This window comes from Heterodontus francisci, chromosome 42 (assembly GCF_036365525.1).
Source record: "Heterodontus francisci isolate sHetFra1 chromosome 42, sHetFra1.hap1, whole genome shotgun sequence".
Classification (NCBI taxonomy): Eukaryota; Metazoa; Chordata; class Chondrichthyes; order Heterodontiformes; family Heterodontidae; genus Heterodontus; species Heterodontus francisci.
The window spans coordinates 22432801-22460152 of record NC_090412.1 but is presented as its reverse complement, the minus strand read 5'-3'; the positions used below and the strand labels follow the sequence as shown (position 1 = coordinate 22460152).

The 27352-nt window shown below is 44.5% G+C and overlaps 1 protein-coding gene across 1 annotated transcript in view; it reads right to left on the bottom strand.

Moving 5' to 3' along the window:
• Window positions 1-27352, bottom strand: part of glud1a (glutamate dehydrogenase 1a) — a 110245-nt gene that overhangs the window by 32704 nt on the left and 50189 nt on the right. Inside the window, exons 6-9 of the mRNA XM_068020775.1 lie at window positions 9055-9234; window positions 7789-7926; window positions 7076-7213; window positions 2650-2730 (exon numbers count right to left, since the gene is read on the bottom strand). Coding sequence (XP_067876876.1) covers window positions 2650-2730; window positions 7076-7213; window positions 7789-7926; window positions 9055-9234 — 537 coding nt within the window. The remainder of the gene's footprint in view (window positions 1-2649; window positions 2731-7075; window positions 7214-7788; window positions 7927-9054; window positions 9235-27352) is intronic.

Here is a 27352-nt window from a genome sequence, read left to right as displayed (position 1 = left end):
GCGGCGCTTGAGATGGCTTGGCCATGTGAGCCGCATGGAAGATGGCAGGATCCCCAAAGACACATTGTACAGCGAGCTCGCCACTGGTATCAGACCCACCGGCCGTCCATGTCTCTGCTATAAAGACGTCTGCAAACGCGACATGAAATCGTGTGACATTGATCACAAGTCGTGGGAGTCAGTTGCCAGCATTCGCCAGAGCTGGCGGGCAGCCATAAAGACAGGGCTAAATTGTGGCGAGTCGAAGAGACTTAGTAGTTGGCAGGAAAAAAGACAGAGGCGCAAGGGGAGAGCCAACTGTGCAACAGCCCCGACAAACGAATTTCTCTGCAGCACCTGTGGAAGAGCCTGTCACTCCAGAATTGGCCTTTATAGCCACTCCAGGCGCTGCTTCACAAACCACTGACCACCTCCAGGCGCGTATCCATTGTCTCTCGAGATAAGGAGGCCCAAAAGAAGAAGAACATAAACATAAAAATGACAAATTCATATTAAAGCAGAACTTGATTGTGGATTACACAATAACGGAAAAAGCAATTTGTGCTGATCAGTTCTGTCGGGTAGAACTGCTTCAGTAGTGACTTCAAAGGCAAACTCTGCTAAGAACAATGATACTATTTGAAACATTTCTTGCAAGAGTATCTTTTTTTTAAATCTTTGGCCTCCTTATCTCGAGAGACAATGGGTAAGCGCCTGGAGGTGGTCAGTGGTGTGTGGAGCAGCGCCTGGAGTGGCTATAAAGGCCAATTCTAGAGTGACAGGCTCTTCTACAGGTGCTGCAGAAAAATTTGTTTGTCGGGGCTGTTACACAGTTGGCTCTCCCCTTGCGCCTCTGTCTTTTTTTCCTGCCAACTGCCAAGTCTCTTTGACTCGCCACACTTTAGCCCCGTCTTTATGGCTGCCCGCCAGCTCTGGCGAACGCTGGCAACTGACTCCCACGACTTGCGATCAATGTCACCGGACTTCATGTTGCGTTTGCAGACGTCTTTAAAGCGGAGACGTGGATGGCCGGTGGGTCTGATACCAGTGGACTTGCATACTGAGTGCGCAGTTGAGAAAAAGCAGGTCACAAGATAACAAGCTCCAAATTAGTTCAACTGCATTTTTTGCTGAATGGTTTTTTTTTTTCACCAGTTCTTAAAAATAATAGTAGTTACTTGGGCTTAGGTTTGTGGAACTGTACGCTTGCATTAGCCACTGCACACTTCACATTCTAAAATCTAAAATCTAAATGGGTTAAATTACGAGGACAGGTTGTATAGACTGAGTTTGCAATCCCTTGCGTACAGAAGATTAAATGCTGATCTACTTTGATAACTAAGATAATTCAAGGATTTGAAAAGGCAGAGAGAGAAACTATTTCCCCTAGTAGGAGAGTCCAGAACAAGGAGGCCTAACCTTAAGAGTAGTGGAAATCTGGAACTCTCCCACAAAAAGCTGCTGAGGCTGGTGATCAATTGAAACATTCAAAACAGATTGACAGATTTTATTTTTAGGCAAAGGTATTAAGGGATACAGAAGGATAAAAGACGGATAAAAGGAGTTAAGATACAGATTAGCCATGATCCAATTGAATGGCAGAACAGACTCAAGGGCTGAATGGTCTACTCCTATGTAAACACATTAGGTATTTAAAATGGTTTTTAAGTCATGATTCATTTCATGCAAGCAGTTTTCTTTTGATAAAAGTGAACAATCCTCACACTAAGCAGGAGGCTACTCAGGAAACAGATTGAGTGTTTGCTCACCTGCCTTCAGAAGAGATAAGGTGCAAAAATGATAAAACTCAATCACCACTTCCATGGTGAAGCACCTTTTAGATTGACTGGTGCCAGACGCCTACATCCTGAATGCTTATTTGGACCAGTTGCTCAATTTCATGTGCTGTTCACTTCTTGATTAGAAGTTGCTATGTTCACTAATTCACAATAATCTACTGTAAAAATGCTTGCACTCCTGGAATACTTCAAAACTAATTCAGGTGCCCAGGTGGCATTGTACCACAGGCCAGTTACACACAGCTACAATCCTCATGCAGTAAGCTCCTGCTCTTCAAGCACAAGCACTGAGCAGAGACCAAAAACATAAAAAAGTGAAATCTAAATCAAAAATGTAGCTACTCGAGGAACAGAAGATGCATTAGGAATGGGATGAGTCTTCGGCAGTCTTGCGAGACGTGTCTATAGAAAATAGAGAGCCCGTTTTACACAGCAGCCCATTTCCCTTTACAATGAATTCAAAGAAATGGGCACGGTGCAAAATGGATTGCTAATTTGAGTTTCACATTACAGATTAAGATCACTTTCTGCTGCACAGTATTTCAATCCTGACAATAGATCTGACACCTCTCTTTCCAAAAACAGTGTTTTACATTTATAAACTGATTCCAATAGCTCTAGTCTGTCATTTGTTAGCAAAGAAATAATGCTGAATTTCATTCTAAAAAGGAAATGTTCATTATAAAATATAACTACTGGTCTTAAGCCATACAAAATTTGCTAACTGCCTTTCCTTAATCAGGGAGCAGTATGTGATTCACATAGCTCACTGCACTTGGAAGGTCACTTCTGATGAGATTATTAGAAAGCAGCAGCCTGGGAAGGGCAATACCCATTTGAGTGTGAAACAGCAAGCCAAACAATAACTCACTGGAATAACCATGATGTTCCTTTCCATGAAGATCTTGTCGGCTTCTGGAGTCGTCGGCCCATTGGCACCTTCGGCAATAATCTGTGAAAAGCAAAAAGGTTGGAGTCAATGTCAGGGTACAGTACACATCTGAGTGTGTTTTCTCATCTTCAAACCCCATCATGGCCTCGGTCCTCCCCATTTCTAACCACAATCCTGCAAGATCTTTGTGCTCATCCAATTCTAACCTCTTGCACATCCCCGGTTTTCTTTGCCCCAGCATTAGTGACCAAGCATCCTGAGGATGTGACATGTTAAAACAAATACAAATTCTTCCTTTCTTTCAGTGATCTCCACATGTGTGAATGCTGGGAGAGTGCTGAATCAAGATGTGCTCACTCAACTGTGATGGCCCCCACAGATAATTCTGTCTGCTAGCACTCACTGTCCAGGTTCAAACACAAAGTATGGCCACCCATATTATTTTAAGCAATTGAGGCCTTCCACATAAGAAAGATAATGGAAGGAAAATGGGAAAGAAAATATACACATTTTAAACTGGGTGGGACCAAAGAAGATGCACATCTAACATTTGTATATTCTACCTTTAATGGGGTGGGGGAAAACAGTACCTGACAGGAGGTGGATGTAGCCTCAGCTTAACATCCCAACTTAAAGACAGTACCTCTAATAGTGCAGCACTCCATCAGTACTTCACTGGGTTCAAGTCTACAGAGTGGGGCTTGAACCCAAGACCTAAGTCAGAAGCGAGTGTGCCCCCTTGGAGCCAAGACTGACACCTAGACACCTCATAAACACAGCCAATTTGCACACTAAATTCAGAAATAGCAATGAATGACCAGATAAATCTATTTTTTTCTGATGGTGTTGGTCAAGGGAGGAACATTGGACAGTGCAACAGGAGAACTGTAGTTCTTTGAATGGTACCGTGGGATCCTTTACATGCAGAAACAAGAGATGGAGGTCTTGCTTTAATGTTTCATCCAAAACATGACACTGCCAATACAGTCGTGTCGGGCCCATCTTCCGGGGCCAGCTTTCGGGCTTGGGTCGGACACACACGGTAAGTGCTCTGCTGTTAAGTATTAAAAAAAAAAATTTTTATTTTTTTTTTTATAAATTTACCTGACCTGGGAGTCTGGGACAAAACTGAATCAGTGCAGTGAGCGAGTGATGTCACTATGACGTCTCGCGCATGTGCTGCAGCTTCTTGCAGGTTCGATGTCAGCAAGGCAAGTAAAGGAATGGTCAGGTCGGGCCGCGTAGTGACGGGTTCGGGTCGGGTCGGGCTCGAGGCAAAAATCGGAGGGTCTCAGGCCAAATTGGGCTCGGGTTCATTTTCGCGACCTAAAGCAGGCCTGTATCTAAGAACATAGCCCTTGAAGCCCAGGCGACAATACAGGAGGTTTGCCTAATATACTGGTCAGCATTCCTCCCTCAACCAATACCAGCAAAAAGATTTATCTGGTCATTCATTGCCATTTGTGAAGTTGCAGTGTGAAAACTGACTGTTGTGTTTACATTTATGAATGATTACAAATCGAAACTTTTTTTTTTGTTATTAAGTGCAGTGCCCTTGAAGCCCAGGCAATTGAGCCCTGGTTTTATGTATGGGTTTTGATAGAGCAGAAGAATCATTAATCAGAGGACACCGACTAACTTATTGGCAAAAGAACCAGGAGAAGTCTTTTTATGCAGCAAGTTATGATGATCTGGAACCTGAAAGGGTGGTGGAAGCAGATTCAATAGTAACTTTTAAAAAGGAATTGGATATACATTGGAAAAGGAAAAAGACTGTTGGGCTATGGGGATGGGGCAGGGGTGTGCGACTAATTGGACAGTTCTTTCAAGGCCGAATATCTGCTGCAAGGTTCCGATAGTTTGTCCTTTCAGAATTTTGTGGGTAGGTTGGAAAGGCTGTTATTAGCACAGTTCATTTGCAACATGAGATATATGGAAATGAAAAGCAATAAGTTTAAACTTTACACGCAGCCCATGAGACACCACAGTACATATTTATGCAATTCAAGGACAAAATGCTTGGATAATCCTGCAATACAGTATCACCTCCCTGCTCTAACCTACATTGGCTCCCAATCCAGCAACATCTTAATTTTAAAATTTGCATTATGTTCCAATCCATCCATGGTTTCGCCCCTCCCAATTTCTAACTTCCTCCAGCCCTACAACCCTCCGAGATATCTGCGCATCTCCGATTCTGGCCTCTTGAGCAATCATAATTTTAAAATCGCTCCTCATTGGTGGCCATGCCTTCAGCTACCCAGGCCCAAGCTCTGGAATTCCCTCCCTAAACATCAATGCCTCGCTACCTCTCTTCTCGTTCAAGATGCTCCTTAAAACCTGCCTCTTTGACAAAGCTTTTGGACACCTGTCCTACTATCTCCTTACATAGTTGCTTGACAATGCTCCTCTGAATTGCTTTGGGACATTTTACTATGTTAATAGTGCTATATAAATGCATTTTGTTTTGCTTGTTAACACCACATGGTGGTAGAAAGAGTAGTGCACAGCTTGCATTCAATTCTAGTGCTGCTTTATACAAATAGGGGCTGATTTTGTTTGAATGCAGACAAGAGGAAATAGGGGTCAAGACCCATCACCACTATACCAGGTTTCCACCCTCTTTGTGCACATTTCTGGGGGGATATCCCAGAAAGTGGGCAGAAAGCTCCCACTTGAAACAGGAAGCAAAGAAACATAATGAGGTGGGAGTAATACCAAACTGCCTTCCAACTAATTTCCACTTAGCAATCTGCTTTCCCACTGAAAGTTAACCTTAAAGGATGCATCCAGCCTCTTCAGATTGCAAAATCTGACAAGGAGTTGCCAGTAATGTAACCAGAAGTCAGTTTAAAAAAAATTCCAGGCCAGCAAGGAGTAACAGCAGAGTTGGTGGCCCTCTGACAGCTGTTTTTGACAGCAACCGGAAGGTCCATGGCCAGCAGGTATTAGCTCTGCTTCTTCAGCCTGTAGTACTGCACATGTTCCCTCTCCAAATCTAGCCATTCTAATGTAGACTGTAAATAGTTGAGACCCCCAGCACTGACCCCTGTGGTACACGACTAGTTAGTCTGGCAACCTGAAAATGACACATTTATCCTGACTGCTTTCTACTAGTTAGCCAATCGTCTATCCATGCTAATATATTATCACCAACAATAAGGGCTCTTATCTTGTGCAGTAACCTTTCATGTGGCACCTTATTGAATGCCTTTTAGAAATCTAAATATACAACATCTACTGGTCCCCCTTTATCCACTCTGCTCGTTACATCCTCAAAGATCACTAATAAATGTCAAACACAATTTCCCTTTTATGAAACCATGTTGACTCTGCCTGATTGTATTGTGATTTTCTAAATGTCCTAATACTTCCTTCATAATGGATTCCAACATTTTCCCGATGACAGATGTTAAGCTAACTGGCCTATATTTTTCTGCTTTCTATCTTCCTTCTTGAAAAGGTGCGTTATATTTGCAGTTTACCAATCCACTGGGACCTTTCGAGAATCTAGGAAATTTTGGTAGATAATAGCCAATGCATCCACTTCTTTTAAGACCCTCTGATGCAGGCCATCAGTCCAGGGGACTTGTCAGTTTTTCGCCCCATAAGTTTGCCCAGTACTTTTTCCTTCAGCGATAATGATTCTTTTAAGTTCTTCCCTTCCTTTTGCCCCTAATTTTTTTTTTATTATTGGGATGCTTTTAGTGTCTTCTACCATGAAAAAATATTTGTTCAAACTCTGCCATTTCCTTGCATCCTATCACTAATTTCCCAGCCCTAGTCCTTATTAGTCCTTGCAGGAGGTAAAATAGCTTTACAGTTAGCTTTGACATACATGGTTATTCCTTGTTTGCATTCTTACAGACTGTGGCAGCTAACTGGTCTGACAATTTATGAACTTCCATACCTTTTGATCAGTCCAAGCCAATTAAATAACTCTAAACACAATTGCCAGGGATGCATGGATTTGAAATATTGTCAGCTTAAAATCAAAACAAGCTGCCAGTCATGAGAACAAATCTTTCAGTATCTTCTTGTTTGAATTGTGTTGCTTAGCTCCTTCCTTAATGTTTGGAGATAACTGAACATTTGATTTGTATCAAGTTAGGCTGGGGACATGATTCTGAATGTAGCTGGTTTTTATCTCATTAATAGAGTTGCTGTATTATCAAATTAAACACAAATATGCTTTGTCATAAAGAGTCTCAGCTAAATTTTCCCACCACTGAGGGTGGTGATGAACAATGGTTTTGTTATTTCAGTGTAGTTGCAGGGGGCTAATTACATAAAGTGCATCCTATAATGCAGGAGACATTAACAAGGTGCTTTCATTGGACTGGGTAAAGGGCACATTTTCTCTTTGCCAATGTGCTGAAGACAAGGCCACAATATTTTTGCTCACCTTTGCTTTGACTTTCCACGCATTGCTCTTTGTCATCTGCTTCTCACCGGCTGCAGGGATGAGAATGTCACATTCTGCCTCCAGGATGCTGCCATCATATGGCTGTGCTTTAGGAAATCCAACAATTGTCCCATTTGCCTGTATACAAAAACCAACAGGATAACAAACTCGATCATTAAATGCTGCAGCTTACACAAGGCTGATCTGCAATTTTGGTGGGGTGTGGCAGGCTAAAAACGATAACTTTGAAATGATAAAATCTACAAGAGGTGCAGAGGTCATCTTAAGCTGTAAAATGAAAATTTGAGCAACTTTTAACAATCATCTGAACCTCATTAGAAAATCACTTCAACTGTTTTCATTCTATAGAATAAAGGACTGAAAAATCTGTTCAGTTCTGAATCAATTTGTGTGCTATCGACAGTAGCAGCAGCATGTCTGTTATATTGCATAGCAAGACATCTTTAGAAGTTTTCCTCGCACATTTATCTAACACACTGTACATAAGCTTTTGTTTTCAGTAAAATGTAGCAGCTTTTTTTGTTCAATGGAGACTCAAAAACCTCTTCACTGAATCCAAGATAGAGTGGTCTTGAGTAGAAAATGGCTAATTGCCATTCTATAAATAGGCACCAGATAACTGGCAGTGGCAGTGAATGGCCCATGATGGAGCAAGAAAAGTTCTAAGCTTGTGAGGTTTAACATTCACTTACTAGTTTGTAATCCTCTAGCTCCTTCGGGTCAATTCCATTGTCATTCCAAATCGAGCCATCCAATTCACCAACACCGACACATTTGGCTCCATAACGGTGCAAGTACCTCATGGAGTGCATGCCTACATTACCAAATCCCTGTGGGATATAAAAGAAACACGAGTTAGTTTATCACCAGTGATGACACTGTGAGGGTGTTTGTGCACATCTATTTTCAGAGCTTTCAAGAAACATTTTTCTTGAAATTTCCCCCTCCCTCACTAACTTTACTATTGCCGCCCATAAAGCTATGACTTATGCTGGGCACCAGTAACCCCTCTGGTACTTTAATTAAGTAAACATTCTTCTAGTGGAACACATCACTGTTGAGGCCACTCCTGCCCTCACCCGATATCCACTTTACAGCAGGGAGTCACTAGTTAACAGAGGCAGGAATCCTAATAGAATTCTCCCTTTCACAGGCCCATGGCATTGAGGTCAACTCAAATATTCCAAGGGCTGCCCTGGCTAATTCAACACAAGCTGGGATTTAAACCAATGGACTTGTAATCCATATGCAGGAATAGTTTTATCCAGGACGCTCAGCAGCAATTCCCAAATGAATACAAGGTTCTAATGATACCCAAGGCAAAAAGGACGTTGCAGCAAAATAACCCAGTCATGCGATTTTCTAAAGAAAATTTTTTGCCAGAGTAAACAGTAGGCCCTAGATCTGTCAAATAGACAGACAACTGAAACATCTCAATTTGCCATGAGCAGACCTACTGTTTTGTCCAACTGAAGGCATCCAGAATTCAGTGCATCAGTAATCCATATCCAGATTCAAAAGATGTCCTTTCCACATGAGTTGGCTTTCCGTCCACAGCTTGTTCAAATTGATTGCTTATTGAAGATGAGGAGAATCATATGGCAGCACATTGTGTGTTCTGATAAGTCAGTGCACAATGGCAAAGGTTGTGTGTTCTATCCGAGTCTCAGCATTTACCTGGATATTTTTGGTAGGCAACGGCTCAGTCTGGATCATAAGGAGATGAGAGTTTGGTTGTGGGAATGATTGGCGACAGCACCCGGGCAGAATATTGAATGTAAACCTCCCAAAAATTGCAGTAAAATTAGTTACACTAATATCAGCTTTCAACTTCCTTTTCTCTTGGTCTATAAAAGGTGGAAAGGACAACGTCCACAGTTCAGGACACCAGCAACACTGGAAGGAGCAGTACAGAAGACAAAGTAAAGCCAGTTCATCGTTCAGTATCCACCACAAACCTGAATAACGAAAGTTTTGTCTCCAAAGCCTGGGGTCATTCCCAAAACGCTCATGTAGGATGCCTCATTGACAAAGTTCTCAATCCCATGGAAGACGCCGCGTCCCGTTGCAGAAATACGACCGTGGATGCCACCCTGGCTGATGGGTTTACCAGTCACACAGGCATGAGCATTTATATCCTGCAACAGAAATGTATGTATACACACATAAGAAAATCACTTGGTGTACACTTATGTTGGCAGACAGGGGGCCAGACCCCCTACTGCTGCTTCTTCTCCACTCAAAGTGAAGCGCCAACAGTACCAAACAGCAATCTGTCTCACCACATCTCCAGTTATTAGAAAATGAGGGTGGCTTACTTTTCATACCAGTCATGAACCCAGAGAACTCAGTTGATAGCTCTGTTGATAACGAGCCAAGCTGTTCCAGTACAGCTACAACACTGGCATCTACCCTGCAATGTGGAAAATTGCCCAGGTGTGTCTTGTACACAAAAAGCAGGACAAGTCCAACCCAGCCAATTACCGCACCATCAACCTACATCAATCATCAGTAAAGTGATGAAGGTATCAACAGTGCCATCAAGCGGCACATGCTTAGCAACAACCTGCTCAGTGACGCTCAGTTTGGGTTCCGCCAAGGCCACTCAGCTCCCAACCTCATTACAGCCTTGGTTCAAACATGGACAAAAGAGCTGAACTCAAGAGGTGAGGTGAGTGTGACTGCCCTTGACATCAAGGTAGCATTTGACTGAGTATGGCATCAAGCTGCCCCAGCAAAACTGAGGTCAATGGGAATCAGGGGGAAAACTCTCTGCTGGTTGGAGTCATACCTAGCGCAAAGGAAGAGATGGTTGTGGTTGTTGCAGGTCAATCATCTGAGCTCCAGGACATCAGTGCAGGAGTTCCTCAGGGTAGTACCAGGGCCAACCATTTTCAGCTGCTTCATCAATGACCTTCCTTCAATCATAAGGTCAGAAGTGGGGATGTTCACTGATGATTGCACTATGTTCAGTCAATTTCAGTGGAAGTTTAAAAGTTAATTCCCTTTTGTTTTCGGAGGACCACGGACTGCTGGGTAAGTAAAAACTATATATTTGGGTGGTGTAAAATCTCTTTCTTTTAGTTTTGGTGACTGCAGCTTTGACAGTAGCGAAGGTGCGAGAGCGAGCTTACAGCTGGGAAGTCAATTTCAGTGGAAGTTTAAAAGTTAATTCCCTTTTGTTTTCGGAGGACCAGGGACTGCTGGGTAAGTAAAAACTATATATTTGGGTGGTGGCTGTTTCTGGGTAGGTGGGACCTCTACAAACAGGATGGTCTTCACCTGAACCAGAGGGGTACCAATATCCTGGGGGGGGGGGAAAAGAGATTTGCTAGTGCTCTTCGGGGGGGGTTTAAACTAATTCAGCAGGGGAATGGGAACCTAAAATGTAGTGCCAGTGTACAGGATGTTGAGAGTAGCGAGGTCAGGGATAAGGTTACAAGGACGCAAGAGGGTACTGGCAAGCAAGAACCTGGTTTAAAGTGTGTCTACTTCAACGCCAGGAGCATCCGGAATAAGGTGGGTGAGCTTGCAGCATGGGTTGGTACCTGGGACCTCGATGTAGTGGCCATTTCGGAGACATGGGTAGAGCTGGGGCAGGAATGGATGTTGCAGGTTCCGGGATTTAGATGTTTCAGTAAGAACAGAGAAGATGGTAAAAGAGGGGGGGGGGGGGGGTGTGGCATTGTTAATCAAGGAGAGTATTACAGCGACAGAAAGGACGTTTGAGGACTCGTCTACGGAGGTAGTATGGGCCGAGGTTAGAAACAGGAGAGGTGAGGTCACCCTGTTGGGAGTCTTTTATAGACCTCCAAATAGTTCCAGAGATGTAGAGGAAAGGATAGCGAAGACGATTCTCGACAGGGGCGAGTGTGATAGGTAGTTGTTATGGGGGACTTTAACTTTCCAAATATCGACTGGAAATACTATAGTTCGAGTACTTTAGATGGGTCAGTTTTTGACCAGTGTGTGCAGGAGGGTTTTCTGACACAGTATGTGGACAGGCCAACCAGGGGTGATGCCACATTGGATTTGGTACTGGGTAATGAACCCGGCCAGGTGTTAGATTTAGATGTAGGTGAGCACTTTGGTGATAGTGATCACAATTCGGTTAGGTTTACCTTAGCGATGGGCAGGGACAGGTATATACCGCAGGGCAAAAATTATAGCTGGGGGAAAGGAAATTATGATGCGATTAGGCAAGATTTAGGATGCGTAGGACGGGGAAGGAAACTGCAGGGGATGGGAACAATCGAAATGTGGAGCTTATTCAAGGAGCAGCTACTGCGTGTCCTTGATAAGTATGTACCTGTGAGGCAGGGAGGAAGTTGTCGAGCGAGGTTTACTAAAGAAGTTGAAGCGCTTGTCAAGAGGAAGAAGGCGGCTTATGTTAGGATGAGACGTGAAGGCTCAGTTAGGGCGCTTGAGAGTTACAAGCTAGCCAGGAAGGATCTAAAGGGAGAGCTAAGAAGAGCAAGGAGAGGACACGAGAAGTCATTGGCGGATAGGATCAGGGAAAACCCTAAGGCTTTCTATAGGTATATCAGGAATAAAAGAATGACTAGAGTTAGATTAGGGCCAATCAAGGATAGTAGTGGGAAGTTGTGTGTGGAATCAGAGGAGGTAGGGGAAGTGTTAAATGAATATTTTGCGTCAGTATTTACAGTAGAGAAAGAAAATGTTGTCGAGGAGAATACTGAGATTCAGGCTACTAGGCTAGATGGGATTGAGGTTCACAAGGAGGAGGTGTTATCAATTTTGGAAAGTGTGAAAATAGATAAGTCCCCTGGGCCAGATGGGATTTATCCTAGGATTCTCTGGGAAGCTAGGGAGGAGAATGCAGAGCCTTTGTCCTTGATCTTTATGTCGTCATTGTCGACAGGAATAGTGCCGGAAGACTGGAGGATAGCAAATGTTGTCCCCTTGTTCAAGAAGGGGAGTAGAGACAGCCCTGGTAATTATAGACCTGTGAGCCTTACTTCGGTTGTGGGTAAAATGTTGGCAAAGGTTATAAGAGACAGGATTTATAATCATCTTGAAAAGAATAAGTTCATTATCGATAGTCAGCACGGTTTTGTGAAGGGTAGGTCGTGCCTCACAAACCTTGAGTTTTTCGAGAAGGTGACCAAACAGGTGGATGAGGGTAAAGCAGTGGATGTGGTGTATATGGATTTCAGTAAGGCGTTTGATAAGGTTCCCCATGGTAGGCTATTGCAGAAAATACGGAAGTATGGGGTTGAAGGTGATTTAGAGCTTTGGATCAGAAATTGGCTAGCTGAAAGAAGACAGAGTGTGGTGGTTGATGGCAAATGTTCATCCTGGAGTTTAGTTACTAGTGGTGCACCGCAAGGATCTGTTTTGGGGCTACTGCTGTTTGTCATTTTTATAAATGACCTGGAAGAGGGTGTAGAAGGGTGGGTTAGTAAATTTGCGGTCGGTGGAGTTGTGGATAGTGCCGAAGGATGTTGTAGGGTACAGAGGGACATAGATAGGCTGCAGAGCTGGGCTGAGAGATGGCAAATGGAGTTTAATGCGGAAAAGTGTGAGGTGATTCACTTTGGAAGGAGTAACAGGAATGCAGAGTACTGGGCTAATGGGAAGATTCTTGGTAGTGTAGATGAACAGAGAGATCTTGGTGTCCAGGTGCATAAATCCCTGAAGGTTGCTACCCAGGTTAATAGGGCTGTTAAGAAGGCATATGGTGTGTTAGCTTTTATTAGTAGGGGGATCGAGTTTCGTAGCCACGAGGTCATGCTGCAGCTGTACAAAACTCTGGTGAGACCGCACCTGGAGTATTGCGTGCAGTTCTGGTCACCGCATTATAGGAAGGATGTGGAAGCTTTGGAAAGCGTGCAGAGGAGATTTACTAGGATGTTGCCTGGTATGGAGGGAAGGTCTTACGAGGAAAGGCTGAGGGACTTGAGGTTGTTTTCGCTGGAGAGGAGGAGGAGGAGAGGTGACTTAATAGAGACATAGGATAATCAGAGGGTTAGATAGGGTGGATAGTGAGAGTCTTTTTCCTCGGATGGTGATGGCAAACACGAGGGGACATAGCTTTAAGTTGAGGGGTGATAGATATAGGACAGATGTCAGAGGTAGTTTCTTTACTCAGAGTAGTAGGGGCGTGGAACGCCCTGCCTGCAACAGTAGTAGACTCGCCAACTTTAAGGGCATTTAAGTGGTCACTGGATAGACATATGGATGAAAATGGAATAGTGTAGGTCAGATGGTTTCACAGGTCGGCGCAACATCGAGGGCCGAAGGGCCTGTACTGCGCTGTAATGTTCTAATTCTAATTCAGCACCATTCGTGACTCCTCAGATACTGAAGCAGTCCGTGTAGAAATGCAACACGACTTGGACAATATCCAGGCTTGGGTTGATGAGAGGCAAGTTACATTCGGCCACACAAGTGTTAGGCAATGACCATCTCCAACAAGAGAGAATCTAACCATCTCACCTTGACATCCAATGGCATTACCATCGCTGAATCCCCCACTAACATCCTACGGGCTACCATTGACCAGAAACTGAACTGGAGTAGCCATATAAATACCGTGGCTACAAGAGCAGGTCAGAGGCTAGGAATCCTGTAGAGAGTAACTCACCTCCTGACTCCCCAAAGCCTGTCCACCATCTACAAGGCACAAGTCAGGAGTGTGATGGAATATTCTCCACTTGCCTGGATGGGAGCAGCTGCAACAACACTCAAAAAGCTCAACACCATCCAGGACAAAGCAGCCCGCTTGATTGGCACCCCATCTACAAACATTCACTCCCTCCACCACTGACTCTCAGTGGCAGCAGTGTGTACCATCTACAAGATGCACTGCAGCAACGCACCAAGGCTCCTTAGACAGCACCGTCCAAACCCGCAACCTCTACCAACTAGAAGGACAAGGGCAGCAAATGCATGGGACCACCACCTGCAAGTTCCCCTCCTAGTCACACACCATCTTGACTTGGAACTATATCGCCGTTCCTTCACTGTCGCTGGGTCAAAATCCTGGAATTCCCTTCCTAACAGCACGGTGGGTGTACCTACCCCGCATGGACTGCAGTGGTTCAAGAAGGCAGCTCACCAGCACCTCCTCAAGGGCAATTAGGGATGGGCAATAAATGCTGGCCTGCCCAGTGACGCCCACATCCCAGGAATGAATTAAAAAAAGCTCAGTAGATTAACAAAAAGTAGCTGAAATGTACAGGTCAGGAATGTGCCAGGTCTGATCCTTGCTCCACAGAGTTAGTTGATCAATGGTTAGGGCACTGCAATTGACCTCAGCAGTCTTGAGCAACGGTAAGTGGAGGAAACAAAAATGCAAGGTTTTCTATCCCAGTGATCACTGTTGTCTCCCGCTGTAAGTGCAGATACTTGAAAATTTGGGGAGCATCAGGTTTGGCTGTAGTGCCCAGAGTCAAATAGCCAGATATAATTCTCCCGTGAAGAACGGCCACTTGGTGGGTGCATTGGAGGGCATCAGGCATGAATGGAACTGTACTGAAGTGTGACATCTGTATCTTTAGGAGGGAAGGGAAAAGAGGACATTGACAGTTTAAAAACTCGTGAGGCTAGGAGGAGGAAAGACAGACAGCACTGAAATAGTTTTCAGTACCATACGCAGTTGTTGCTTACACAAAAAGCAACTAATGATAATGCAGACTTCCTGTTTTTCCCGTCACACTTTAATTTGCTAAGATTTCAGTTTCAAATCAAATCTTCGATCAGAAATATAACCAAAATCTTAAGGCAATGCAGAACCTGAATCAAATTACTTTTCAAATTATGTTCCTGTTATAATCAAGCAGAGTTCAGCACCTGTAGGATAGAGCAAAATCTACCAACTTAAATTAAAGAAATTAAACCAAATTGTTCAGAATGTGTGCGCCTCTCAGCGAGCCAATTACACACGGTTTTTCAAATACAAAAACAATCTATAAAAGTAATGAGTGTTAAAAAGATATTTAACTCATCTATAAAAATCACCCACGCCCTGTTGGAAGTGCATTGGATTTTTTCCCCTGACCCACACTGACCTGCTCCAGCCCACTATCTCTGACCATTGTTTGATCTCCAGGGGTTATGATTACAAGCCTGATGTTTCGGCCAATTTACCCTTGACCTGCTTTTGTATATAATCTACAAATTCAGTACAAGAATATTTAATGCTAGGAAACTGAACTGGCTTACAGCAGGCAACAGGTCTAAGTGGGCTGCGGTAAGGAATAGATTATGGTGGAAATGTTTAGGTCAGCAAAAGACAGCAGGGAATAACTCAAATTATATGTAATGCAGGAAAATCCCTCCAAGCTGACACAGCCTAAGCCCCTTCTCTCTACTACAAATCTCAAAATCCAGCCCAGCTGCCAGTGCACTCCTTCCAGTCCCCTCCCTCCACCCAGTGCTGTCATTCTACAGTTAACTCCTTACGGTTGAGACTCCAAAACCCTCACCAGTGACAGTAACTGAGGCCTGTGAGCGGACTGTCTCCCACAGATCTAGACAGAGGGCAGGTAACAGGTCAACATACAAATTCAAACATCCCATTTTACAACTGAAAGTCAATTCATCCCATAGCAATTGCCAGGAAGCAGAGTTACGTTCATAAATAACGCATAGAAAATTTATTCAAAACAATATCTCTATACAATATATTAACCCCATATGCATAAAATTTGGCTAGTCTCACAAACATATGCTTGGCGATTAACAGCAGCTATGTAGAACAGTGATACTTGTAATAGGACCATGTATGGCTCACCCCCCTTTCAGCTGTGCTTCTGGCAAATTTGCTACTTCATGGCTGCGGCAGAGTGACAGGATTGAGATTCAGTCCTCTCTCCAGCACTTCCCTTTCAGCACTTGAGGCAAAAAGAGCATCATTTGTAAGCAAGGTGGAAGGGCCCCTTTATGATAGAGCCATTGGTCCATTGTTTACTCAGAGCTAATGCCGCGTCTCCACTTGGTTACTGCCCACAATGACGTGATTGAAATTGTGGAAGGAATTGTAGGTGGACAACTCTATCACACTACTCAGCAGGGCAGTGCACTCCAGTGTCAGAGAGTGCCCCAACAATAAATTTTGGAGAAGTGGTAACATTTCACTTTTGTACACAATTAGAATTTTGTAACACGCAGCTGGCCTGCCATCTCTTGGCAATCTGATGCTACTACAGACACAGCCCCACCACTTAGCATGGGCAGCTGCCTAGTTCAGGAAAATAGTGCTAACCATTTGGCATTACCATAGGAGTCAAAAATAAAGGTGCCACTTATGACTATTTTGTGCAGTTCAATAAGTACTCTTTGGCCAGCAGTCGTCCCCCCGACCAGCGGAGCCATTCACCCATCTCCAAGTATTCGCCCTTCACCTGGACCCTCCCGCTAGCCTCTTACTGCTCTTGATCTTTTTATTGAGAACTGTCGCCATTTTCCCTGCTCCCCTCACTCACTCCAACCGGTTTCCCTCTGAACTTGCTGCACTCCGTTCTCTCAGGTCTAACCCCAACAGTGTGATCAAACCTGGCGACAAGAGCAGTGCTGTTGTTGTCTGGCGTACTGACATCTGCCTTGCAGAGCCTGAGTGTGAACTCTCAGACACTTCTTCTAACCACCCCCTGGACCATGACCCCACCACTGAACATCAAGCTACTGTTTCCAGGACTGTCACTGACCTCACCTCCTCTTGAGATCATGTCTCTGCAGCTTCCAACCTCATAGTCCCACAACCCGAGACAGCCCGCTTCTACCTCCTTCTCAAAATCCACAAACAGGACTGTCCTGGTAGACCCATCGTTTCAGCCTGTTTCTGCCCCACTGAACTTATTTCTTCCTATCTTGACTATCTTTTCTCCCCGGTCCAGTCTCTTCCCACCTACATCCATGACTCTTCTGCCATCCTACTTCATTGACAATTTCCAGTTTCCTGGCCTAACCTCCTCCTCTTCACCATGGACGGCCAAACTCTCTCTACTTTTATCCTCCACAGGATGGTTTGAGGGCTCTCTGCTTCTTCCTTAAACAGAGGCCCAACTAATCCCCATCCACCAAGACCACCTCCTCCACCTGGCTGAACTTGTTCGCACATTGAACAACTTCTCCTTCAACTCCACTTACCACCTCCAAATGAAAGCTGTTGCTATGGGTACCCGCATGGGTCCTAGTTATGCCTGTCTTTTTGTGGGCTATGGCAAACAATCCTTGTTCTGGTCCTACTCAGGCCCCCTCCCCCAAACTCTTTTTCTGGTACATTGATGACTGTATTGGTGACATTTCCTGCTCTTGCCCCGAACTGGAAACTTCAACATTGCTTCTAATTTCCACCCTTCTCTCACTTTCATATGGTCCATCTCTGACACTTCCCTTTCCTGACTTCTGTTTCCATCTCTGGGGATAGAATGTCCACGGATATTAATTACAAGCCCGCCGACTCTCAGTTACCTCAAACCCAATTACTCACACCCTGCCTCCTGTAAGGATTCCATTCCACTCTCCCAGTTTTTCCATCTCCAACGTATCTGTTCTGATGATGCAATCTTGCACAACAGTGCTTCTGGTATGTCTTCCTTTTTCCACACAGTACTCCAGATGTGGTCTCACTAATACCCTATACAACTGTTGCAAGACTTCTTTATTCCTGTACTCCAATTCCCTTGCAATAAAGACCAGCATGCAATTTGGCTTTCTAATTGCTTGCTGTACCTGCATGCTAATTTTCTGCATTCCTTGCACAAGCACACGCAAATCTCTGAACACTTAGAAGCTTCACAGCTTTTAAAAAATATTCTGCTTTTCTATTCTTACGACCAAAGTGAATAGCTTCACACTTCTCTACATTATATTCCATCTGTCATCTTGTTGCCCACTCATAACCTGTCTATACCAATTTGCAACCTCTGTGCCCTCCCCACAGCTTACCTTTCCACCTAGCTTTGCATCATCAGCAAACTTAGATACATTAAACTCTGTCTCTTTATCCAAGCCATTAATATAGAGTGTAAATAGGTGAGGCCCCACCACTGATCCTTGCAGTACTCCACTATTTACTGCCTGCCAACTTGAAAATGCCCCATTTACGCCCACTCTTTGCTTCCTGAACGTTAACCAATCCTCTATCTATGCTAATATATTACCCCCAACTCCATGAGCCTTTATCTTGCCTATTAACCTTTTGTGTGGCACCTTATTGAATGCCTTTTGGAAATCCAGGTATACTACATATACTTTATCTACCCTACTAGTTACATCCTAAAAAAACTAACATTTGTCACAGACTTTCCCTAAAGTAAAACCACGCTGATTTGTTCAAATCATACTCTGCTTTTCTAAGTGCATTGTTAAGACTTCCTTAATAATAGATTCCAGCATTTTCCCAACGACTGATGTTAGGCTAACTGGCCTATAGTTCCCCATTTTCTCTCTCCCTCCTTTCTTGAAAAACAGTGTAACATTTGCCAACTTCTAATCTGATGGGACCGTTCCCGAATCTAAGGAATTTTGGAAAATCATAGCTAGTGCAGCCATCATCTCTGCAGCTATCTCTTTTAGAACCATAGGGTGTAGGCCATCAGGTCTGGGGATTTGTCAGATTTTAGTCCCTGAAGTTTCGCCAATACTTTTTCTCTGATATACTATTCCTCACTCTTTTTTGCTCCTAGGTTGCCCTTTATTTCTGGCATGAAACTTGTCTCTTCTACTGTGAAGACAGACAAAATATTTGTTCAATGCCTCTGCCATTTCCTCATCCCCCATGATAATTTCTCCTGTCTCTGCTTCCAAGGGATCAACATTTACTTTAGCTTCTCTCTTCCTCTTTATGTACCCAAAAAAGCTCTTACAATCTGTTTTTATATTACTGGCTAGTTTACTGTCATTCTATTCTTTTCCTTCATCAACTTTTTGGTGGCCCTTTGCTGGTTTCTAAAACACTGCCAATCCTCAGTCTTGCTACTCTTTTTTGCAGCATTGTAAGCCTCTTTTAATATAATACGATCCTTAACTTCCTGAGTGAGCCACAGATGGGTCTTTCTTGCTGAGTTTGTTTTTTAATTGAAGGTATTTTTGTTGAACATTTTGAATTGTTTCTTTAAAGGTTTCCCACTGTTCATTTACCGCCATACCTTTTTGTCTATTTACCCAATTTACCGTAGCCAGTTCTCCTCTCATACCTGCATAATTGGCTTTAAGTTTAGGATTCTTGTTTTTGATTGGAGTATATCACTTTCAAACTTAACATGGAATTCAATGGTATTATGATCCCAGTGGATCTTTTACGATAACATTGCTAATTAACCTTCCTTCATTACACAATAACAGATGTAAGAAAGCTAAGGGATCGTTAGCTCCGCGACACCCTGATCCACTGCTCCCTCATCCCCTTCCCATGCAATCGCAGGTGGTGTAACAACTGCCCTTTTACCTCCACCCTCACCATCCAAGGCCCCAAACACAACTTCAAGGTGAAGCAGCAATTTACTTGTACTTTTCAATTTAGTATATTGTATTCGCTGCTCACAATGAGGGTCCCTCTATAAAGGGGAGACCAAACGCAGTTTGGGTGACCACTTTGCGGAACACCTCCGCTCAGTCCGTAAGCATGACCCTGAGCTACCAGTCACTTGCCATTTTAATTCACCACCCTGCTCTCATGCCCACATTTCTGTCCTTGGCTGGCTGCAGTGTTCCAATGAAGCTCAATGTAAGCTTGAGGAACAGAATCTCATCTTTTGATTAGGCACTCTACAGCCTTCTGGAGTTTCAAGAATTTCAGAGCATACGGTTTTTAAAAAAATATATACTTTTATTTATTTTTAAACCATGTACCTGTCTTAAACTTGTTTTTCCATGATTTTGCTTTTGGACAGAGCTGTTAATTATTCTGCCATTAATACTCGCTGAACTCATGCTTCGTCTTTTACTTTTTATTCTGTGACATCTCTGTCATTTAATCTCTCCTGCCCTCCACCCTATCTCACACCTTGCCTTTTGTTGTTCTTCCTTCTTCCCCACCACCCCCCCCTACTTCCTCAAAGCCACATTTCTAACTTTTGCCAGTTCTGATGAAAGATCACTGACCTGAAACGTTAACTCTGCTTCACTCCCCACAGATGCTGCCAGACCTGCTGAGTATTTCCAGTACTTTGTTTTCATTTCAATAAGTACTTGCCCTGGACTTGCCCATTATTAATTTCAACCAAAGTCAGGCCTTCAAGCAATTTTGTTGAAGTGTGATTTAATGGAGCTGGTCATCATTGATGTGTAATTTGTGTAGTAGCTTGTGGATGAGGAAGGGAGATCCTATGAACTGCAGATTGCTACAACTTGCTGGACAATTTGGCGATGGCTGCTCAGCATTAGCTTTGCAAAATTAGTAGCTCATCCTCAACTTCCCCAATGTGAGTAAAAGTTAATTTTACCCTATTTCTTTCTCTGCTTCCTCTTTCATTCTCAATCCTTAAACCTCATTAGTTAAGAAGAATGACTGTTGGTCCCATCATTCACCAAGGTCCAGATGCCACATTGTCCCATGGTCAGCTCACGCCCAGCAATTTGCAAGGCAAACATTTTTAAGCAGAAGGACGAGACAAAAAAGTCCAACAGGGCACAGATCACTCCAGCAAAATGAGCCATTATGTTACCTTACATATCACTGCCAATGCGTAAACTTATTTTCTCTCCTCCCCCACCACCCACCCCTCCCACCTCACTTGCTATTAGGAAGACATTTTGTTTCTCATTAATACAGGAACAAAAAAGTAATTTATAATAAAATGCAGAGTGCATAATAGAAGACAGAAGGTTGAAAATTCACATTCTTCCTCACACCCGAGACACAATTTTCATGGTATGGGAGTGCAGGGAGTATTCAGAAACAGACACAACTGAAATTGCAGAAGTGATGGTCAGTATTGAAACTACAGCAGCGAACTTACGGTTTGAGTTGCAAGTTTAATTCTTAAGCTCTTATCCCAAATATCTGGTTCTCTATTACAATCTGTTTTCTTCTTAAATTAGCTCTAACTGCTCTAATACACCACTGAAATCAAGAATGAGCTTGCAGACTCTCTTTGTGCATTTTGTTTATTACCATTGTAACATTTTTTAAATAAAATCCAATATTTTCTAAAATGGTTTGAAATATGACTTGGCGAGTTTACTTGGAGTAGTTGAAACATACAAACCAGGGAGAGGTCTGAGGTGCAATCTTGGACATCTTGGGCTAGCTGATGTGAGCCAGGGTGGTGAAAAGTGATGGAAAAGGCCAGGGTCTCTAATCATTATGCAGTGACTGTGGCTGGGAACACATGTGTGGCTGTCACATGAATGCAGGATCAGGCTTGACAATGAAGACCCCTATGGAGAAATAACCTAACACTCATGATCAAAGATCACAAATAACAGTAACTTGGGCTAACAAATGCTTCACAGTCGCAGCAGCAAGCATGCAGTGAAGAGTGTGCTCAAAAACAATAGTAGGTTCAATGGTGACATTTCTAGATACTTTCTTCTGTGGCAAAGTAAAAGGGCAGAGATCAGACTGGGGAGCACAGGTTGCAAATGCAGGGGAAATGGTAAATAGATAAATTTGTGCCAGTGAGGGTCAATCACACTGGAATAAAGAACAGGGAATGAATCAGAGGCACATAAGTGAACTTAAGGCCATTATCTGCAGAGTGAAGGATAAGGGCTACAAAGTTGTATTTTTGAATTACTGGTGGTCTTTGGTGGAAGTAAAGAGTGTTTGAGTAGAATTGCAGGCTTAAATGAGACAGAGTAGTTGGGACAGGTAAAATATTATTGGTTTTATGAGTAAAGATTGAAACAGGAAGGATTGGTTGGACCTATATGGGGTAGGAACAAGTAGATCAGCAACAAATAGATAAACCAATAGTAGAAGATGGAATTAAAGCACTTTTAACCTTATATGGTGGGAAAGAGTAGAACTATAATTCAAATGGAGTCTGGTGTGTGCTCATGCAGTCAGGAAAATGGTGCCAATGCACTCTGACAGTCAACTCCAGGCCTTCAGCTGAATGTCAGTCGCAATGTTCCTCAAATGGAGGCTCACATCTCAGCAGGAGAGTAACCTGAGGTACGGCAGGAGGGCAAAAATAGAAGTGTCATTGAAATAGAATGTTCCGTTCAATCTAATATAAAAGCAAAATACTGCAGATGCTGGAAATCTGAAATAAAAACAAGAAATGCTGGAATCGCTCAGCAGGTCTGGAAAGAGAAGCAGAGTTAACGTTTCGGGTCAGTGACCCTTCATCGGAACTCCGTTCAATCTGCCTGGCAAAAGGGTGTGGTACACTGCTCACTGTAGACCAATGCTGGCTTCAGTGTCATCGAAACAATTTTAAGCCTTTAAATTCAAATTAATGTAGCCAACTAATTAAGCATTGTGGAAATGAAAAAGTTTGTGAATTAAAACATGGCGAACACGTCTGCAGAAAGTGTCTCCGGTTGCAGAAGCTTGAGCTTCGGGTTTCGGAGCTCGAGCGGCGGCTGGAGTCACTGTGGTGCATCCGCGAGGTGGAGGACCATGTGGATGACACGTTTCAGGAAGTAGGCGAGCCAATGCCTAAGCAAGCACAGTTTGGGGGTGACTGGGTGGCTGCTGGACGGACAAGTCGTCAGGGCAGGTAGTGCAGGAGTCCCCAGAGGACATCCCACTTTATAACCGATATTCAGTTCTGACTACCGATGGGAGAGAGGGTTCCTCTGGAGAATGTGCAGAGAATCATGACCGGAATGTCATGGCTGACTCCACTGTGTTGGGTTGGACAAAAAGGGACAAGAGGGCAATAGTGGTAGGAGATTCTATGGTTAGAGGAACAGATAGGTGTTTCTGTGGTCGCAGATGTGATTCCAGGATGGTCTGTTACCTCCCTGGTGCAAGGATCTTGGATATCACTGAGCTGATACAAAGTATTCTGGAGGGTGAGGGTGTACAACCGGAGGTCGTGGTCCACGTTGGTACCAATGACATAGGTAGAAAGAGGGATGAGGTCCTGAAAGAGAATTTAGGGAGCTAGGCAGCAGATTAAAAAGTAGGACCTCAAAAGGTTGTAATCTCTGGGTTTCTTCCGGTGCCACGGGCTAGTGAATATATGAATAGGAGATTAGAGCAGATGAATGCATGGTTGGGGAGATGGTGCAGGAGGGAGGGCTTTAGATTCTTGGATCACTGGGTCTGTTTATGGCGGAGGTGGGATCTATATAAGATGGACGGATTGCACCTGAACCAGAACGGGACCAGCATCCTTGCTGGGAGGTTTGCTAGTGCTGTTGTGGGAGGGGGGGGGGGGGTTTTAAACTAATTTGGCAGGGGGATGGGTTACAGAGTGGATGCACAGTAGAGGGTGTTGTACAATCAAATATTGTGAAACTAAGTCCGGAGGACAGAGTAAATATAGACCTGTTAAGGCTCAGGCAGATAATGCAAGGCTGGATTGTATCTATTTTAATGCAAGGAGTCTTACTAGTATGGCAGATGAATTGAGGGCGTTGATTAACACACGGGAATGATATTATTGCTATTACTGAGACATGGTTGAGGGAAGGGCAGGACTGGCAGCTTAATATTCCAGGGTATAGATTCTTCAGATGTGATAGGGGAGGGGGTACAAGAGGAGGTGGCATTGCACTGTTGATTAAAGAGACAATTACTGCAGTAAGGAGGGATGATATCCTGGAAGGTTCTTCTGATGAGGCCATATGGGTAGAACTTAAAAACAAAAAGGGGCAGTCACTTGGCTGCGAGTGTACTAGAGGCCTCGAAACAGTCAGGGAAAGATAGAAGAACAGATATGTAGGCAAATCTCAGAGGGGTGCAAAAATAATAGAGTAATAATAGTAGGGGATTTCAACTTCCCTTGTATTAGAGGGGATAGTACTGGTGCAAAAAGCTTAAAGGTGGTGGAATTCTTCAAGTGTATTCAGGAGAGCTTTTTGAGCCAGCACGTAGAGAGTCCTTTTTTTTTTATTCATTCATGGGATGTGGGAGACGCTGGCCAGGCCAGCATTTATTGCCCATCCCTAATTGCCCTTGAGAAGGTGAAGGTGAGCTGCCTTCTTGAACCGCTGCAGTCCATTTGGGGTAGGTAGACCCACAGTGCTGTTAGGAAGGGAGTTCCAGGATTTTGACCCAGCGACAGTGGAGGAACGGCGATATAGTTCCAAGTCAGGATGGTGTGTGATTTGGAGGGGAACTTGCAGGTGGTGATGTTCCCATGCATTTGCTGCCCTTGTCCTTCTAGTTGGTAGAAGTCGCGGGTTTGGAAGGTGCTGTCTAAGGAGCCTTGGTGCATTGCTACAGTGCATCTTGTAGATGGTACACACTGCTGCCACTGTGCGTCGGTGGTGGAGGGAGTGAATGTTTGTAGATATGGTGCCAATCAAGCGGGCTGCTTTGCCCTGGATGGTGTCGAGCTTCTTGAGTGCTGTTGGAGCTGCACCCATCCAGGCAAGTGGAGAATATTCCATCACACTCCTGACTTGTGCCTTGTAGATGGTGGATAGGCTTTGGGGAGTCAGGAGGTGAGTTACTCGCCTCAGGATTCGTAGCCTCTGACCTGCTCTTATAGCCACGGTATTTATGTGGCTACTCCAGTTCAGTTTCTGGTCAATGGTAACCCCTAGGATGTTGATAGTGGGGGATTCAGCGATGGTAATGCTGTTGAATGTCAAGGGGAGATGGTTAGCTTCTCCCTTGTTGGAGATGGTCATTGCCTGGCACTTCTGTGGTGCGAATGTTACTTGCCATTTATCAGCCCAAGCCTGGATATTGTCCAGGTCTTGCTGCATTTCTACACGGACTGCTTCAGTATCTGAGGAGTCACGAATGGTGCTGAATATTGTGCAATCATCCGCAAACATTCCCACTTCAGACCTTATGATTGAAGGAAGGTCATTGATGAAGCAGCTGAAGATGGCCTTTGCGCTAGGTATGACTCCAGCCAGTGGAGGGTTTTCCCACTGACCTCAGTTTTGCTAGGGCTCCTTGATGCCATACTCGGTCAAATGCTGCCTTGATGTCAAGGGCAGTCACTCTCGCCTCACCTCGAGTTCAGCTCTTCTGTCCATGTTTGAACCAAGGCTGTAATGAGGTCAGGAGCTGAGTGGCCTTGGCAGAACCCAAACTGAGCGTCACTGAGCAGGTTATTGCTAAGCAAGTGCCGCTTGATGGCACTGTTGATGACACCTTCCATCACTTTACTGATGATTGAGAGTAGGCTGATGGGGCGGTAATTGGCCGGGTTGGATTTGTCCTGCTTTGTGTGTACAGGACATACCTGGGCAATTTTCCACATTGCAGGGTAGATGCCAGTGTTGTAGCTGTACTGGAACAGCTTGGCTAGGGGCGCGGCAAGTTCTGGAGCACAGGTCTTCAGTACTATTGCCAGAATATTGTCAGGGCCCATAGCTTTTCCAGTATCCAGTGCCTTCTGTCGTTTCTCGATATCACGCGGAGTGAATCGAATTGGCTGAAGTTTGGCATCTGTGATGCTGGGGACTTCAGGAGGAGGCCGAGATGGATCATCAACTCGGCACTTCTGGCTGAAGACTGTTGCAAATGCTTCAGCCTTATCTTTCACACTGATGTGCTGGGCTCCCCCATTATTGAGGATGGGGATATTTGTGGAGCCACCTCCTCCAGTTAGTTGTTTAATTGTCGACCACCATTCATGGCTGGATGTGGCAGGACTGCAGAGCTTAGATCTGATCCGCTGGTTATGGGATCGCTTAGCTCTGTCTATTGCATGCTGCTTACGCAGTTTGGCACGCAGATAGTCCTCTGTTGTAGCTTCACCAGGTTGGCACCTCATTTTGAAGTATGCCTGGTGCTGCTCCTGGCATGCCCTCCTGCACTCTTCATTGAACCAGGGTTGGTTTCCTGGCTTGATGGTAATGGTAGAGTGGGGGATATGCCGGGCCATGAGGTTACAGATTGTGGAGGAGTACAAATCTGCTGCTGCTGATGGCCCACAGCGCCTCATGGATGCCCAATTTTGCATTGCTAGATCTGTTCAAAATCTATCCCATTTAGCACGATGATAGTGCCACACAACACGATGGATGGTATCCTCAATGTGAAAGTGGGACTTCGTCTCCACAATGACTGTGCGGTGGTCATTCCTACCAATACAGTCATGGACAGAAGCATCTACAGCAGGCAGATTGGTGAGGACAAGGTCAAGTATGTTTTTCCCTCGTGTTGGTTCCCCCACCACCTGCTGCAGACCCAGTCTAGCAGCTATGTCCTTTAGGACTCGGCCAGATCGGTCAGTAGTGGTGCTACCGAGCCACTCTTGGTGATGAACATTGAAGTCCCCCACCCAGAGTACATTTTGTGCCCTTGCCACCCTCAGTGCTTCCTCCAAGTCGTGTTCAACATGGTGGAGTACTGACTCTTCAGCTGAGGGAGGGCAGTAGGTGGCAATCAGTAGGAGGTTACTTTGCCCATGTTTGACCTGATGCCATGAGAGTTCATGGGGTCCGGAGTCGATGTTGAGGACTCCGGGGGCAACTCCCTCCCTACTGTATACCACTGTGCCACCACCTCTGCTGGGTCTGTCCTGCCGGTGGGACAGGACATACCCAGGGATAGTGATTGCAGTGTCTGGGACATTGTCTGTAAAGTATGATTCCGTGAGTATGGCTATGTCAGGCTGTTGCTTGACTAGTCTGTGGAACAGCTCTCCCAACTTTGGCACAAGCCCCCCGATGTTAGTAAGGAGGACTTTACAGGGTTGACAGGGCTGGGTTTGCCGTTGTTGTTTCCGGTGCCTAGGTCGATGCCGGGTGGTCCATCCGGTTTCATTCCTTTTTATTAACTTCGTAGCGGTTAGGTACAACTGAGTGGCCATTTCAGAGGGCATGTAAGAGTTAACTACATTGCTGTGGGTCTGGAGTCACATGTAGGCCAGACCAGGTAAGGACAGCAGATTTCCTTCCCTAAAGGACATTAGTGAACCAGATGGGTTTTTACAACAATCGACAATGGTTTCATGGCCATCATTAGACTAGCTTTTAATTCCAGATTTATTAATTGAATTTAAATTCCACCTTCTGCTGTGGTGGGATTCGAACCCATGTCCCCAGAGAAATACCCTGGGTCTCCGTGTTACCAGTCCAGCGATAATACCACTACGCCACCGCCTACCCATACAAGAGGAGGGGCGTTACTGGACTTAATTCTAGGGAATGAAGCCTGACAAGTGGTAGAAGTGGCAGGGAGCATTTCAGGGATAGTGACCA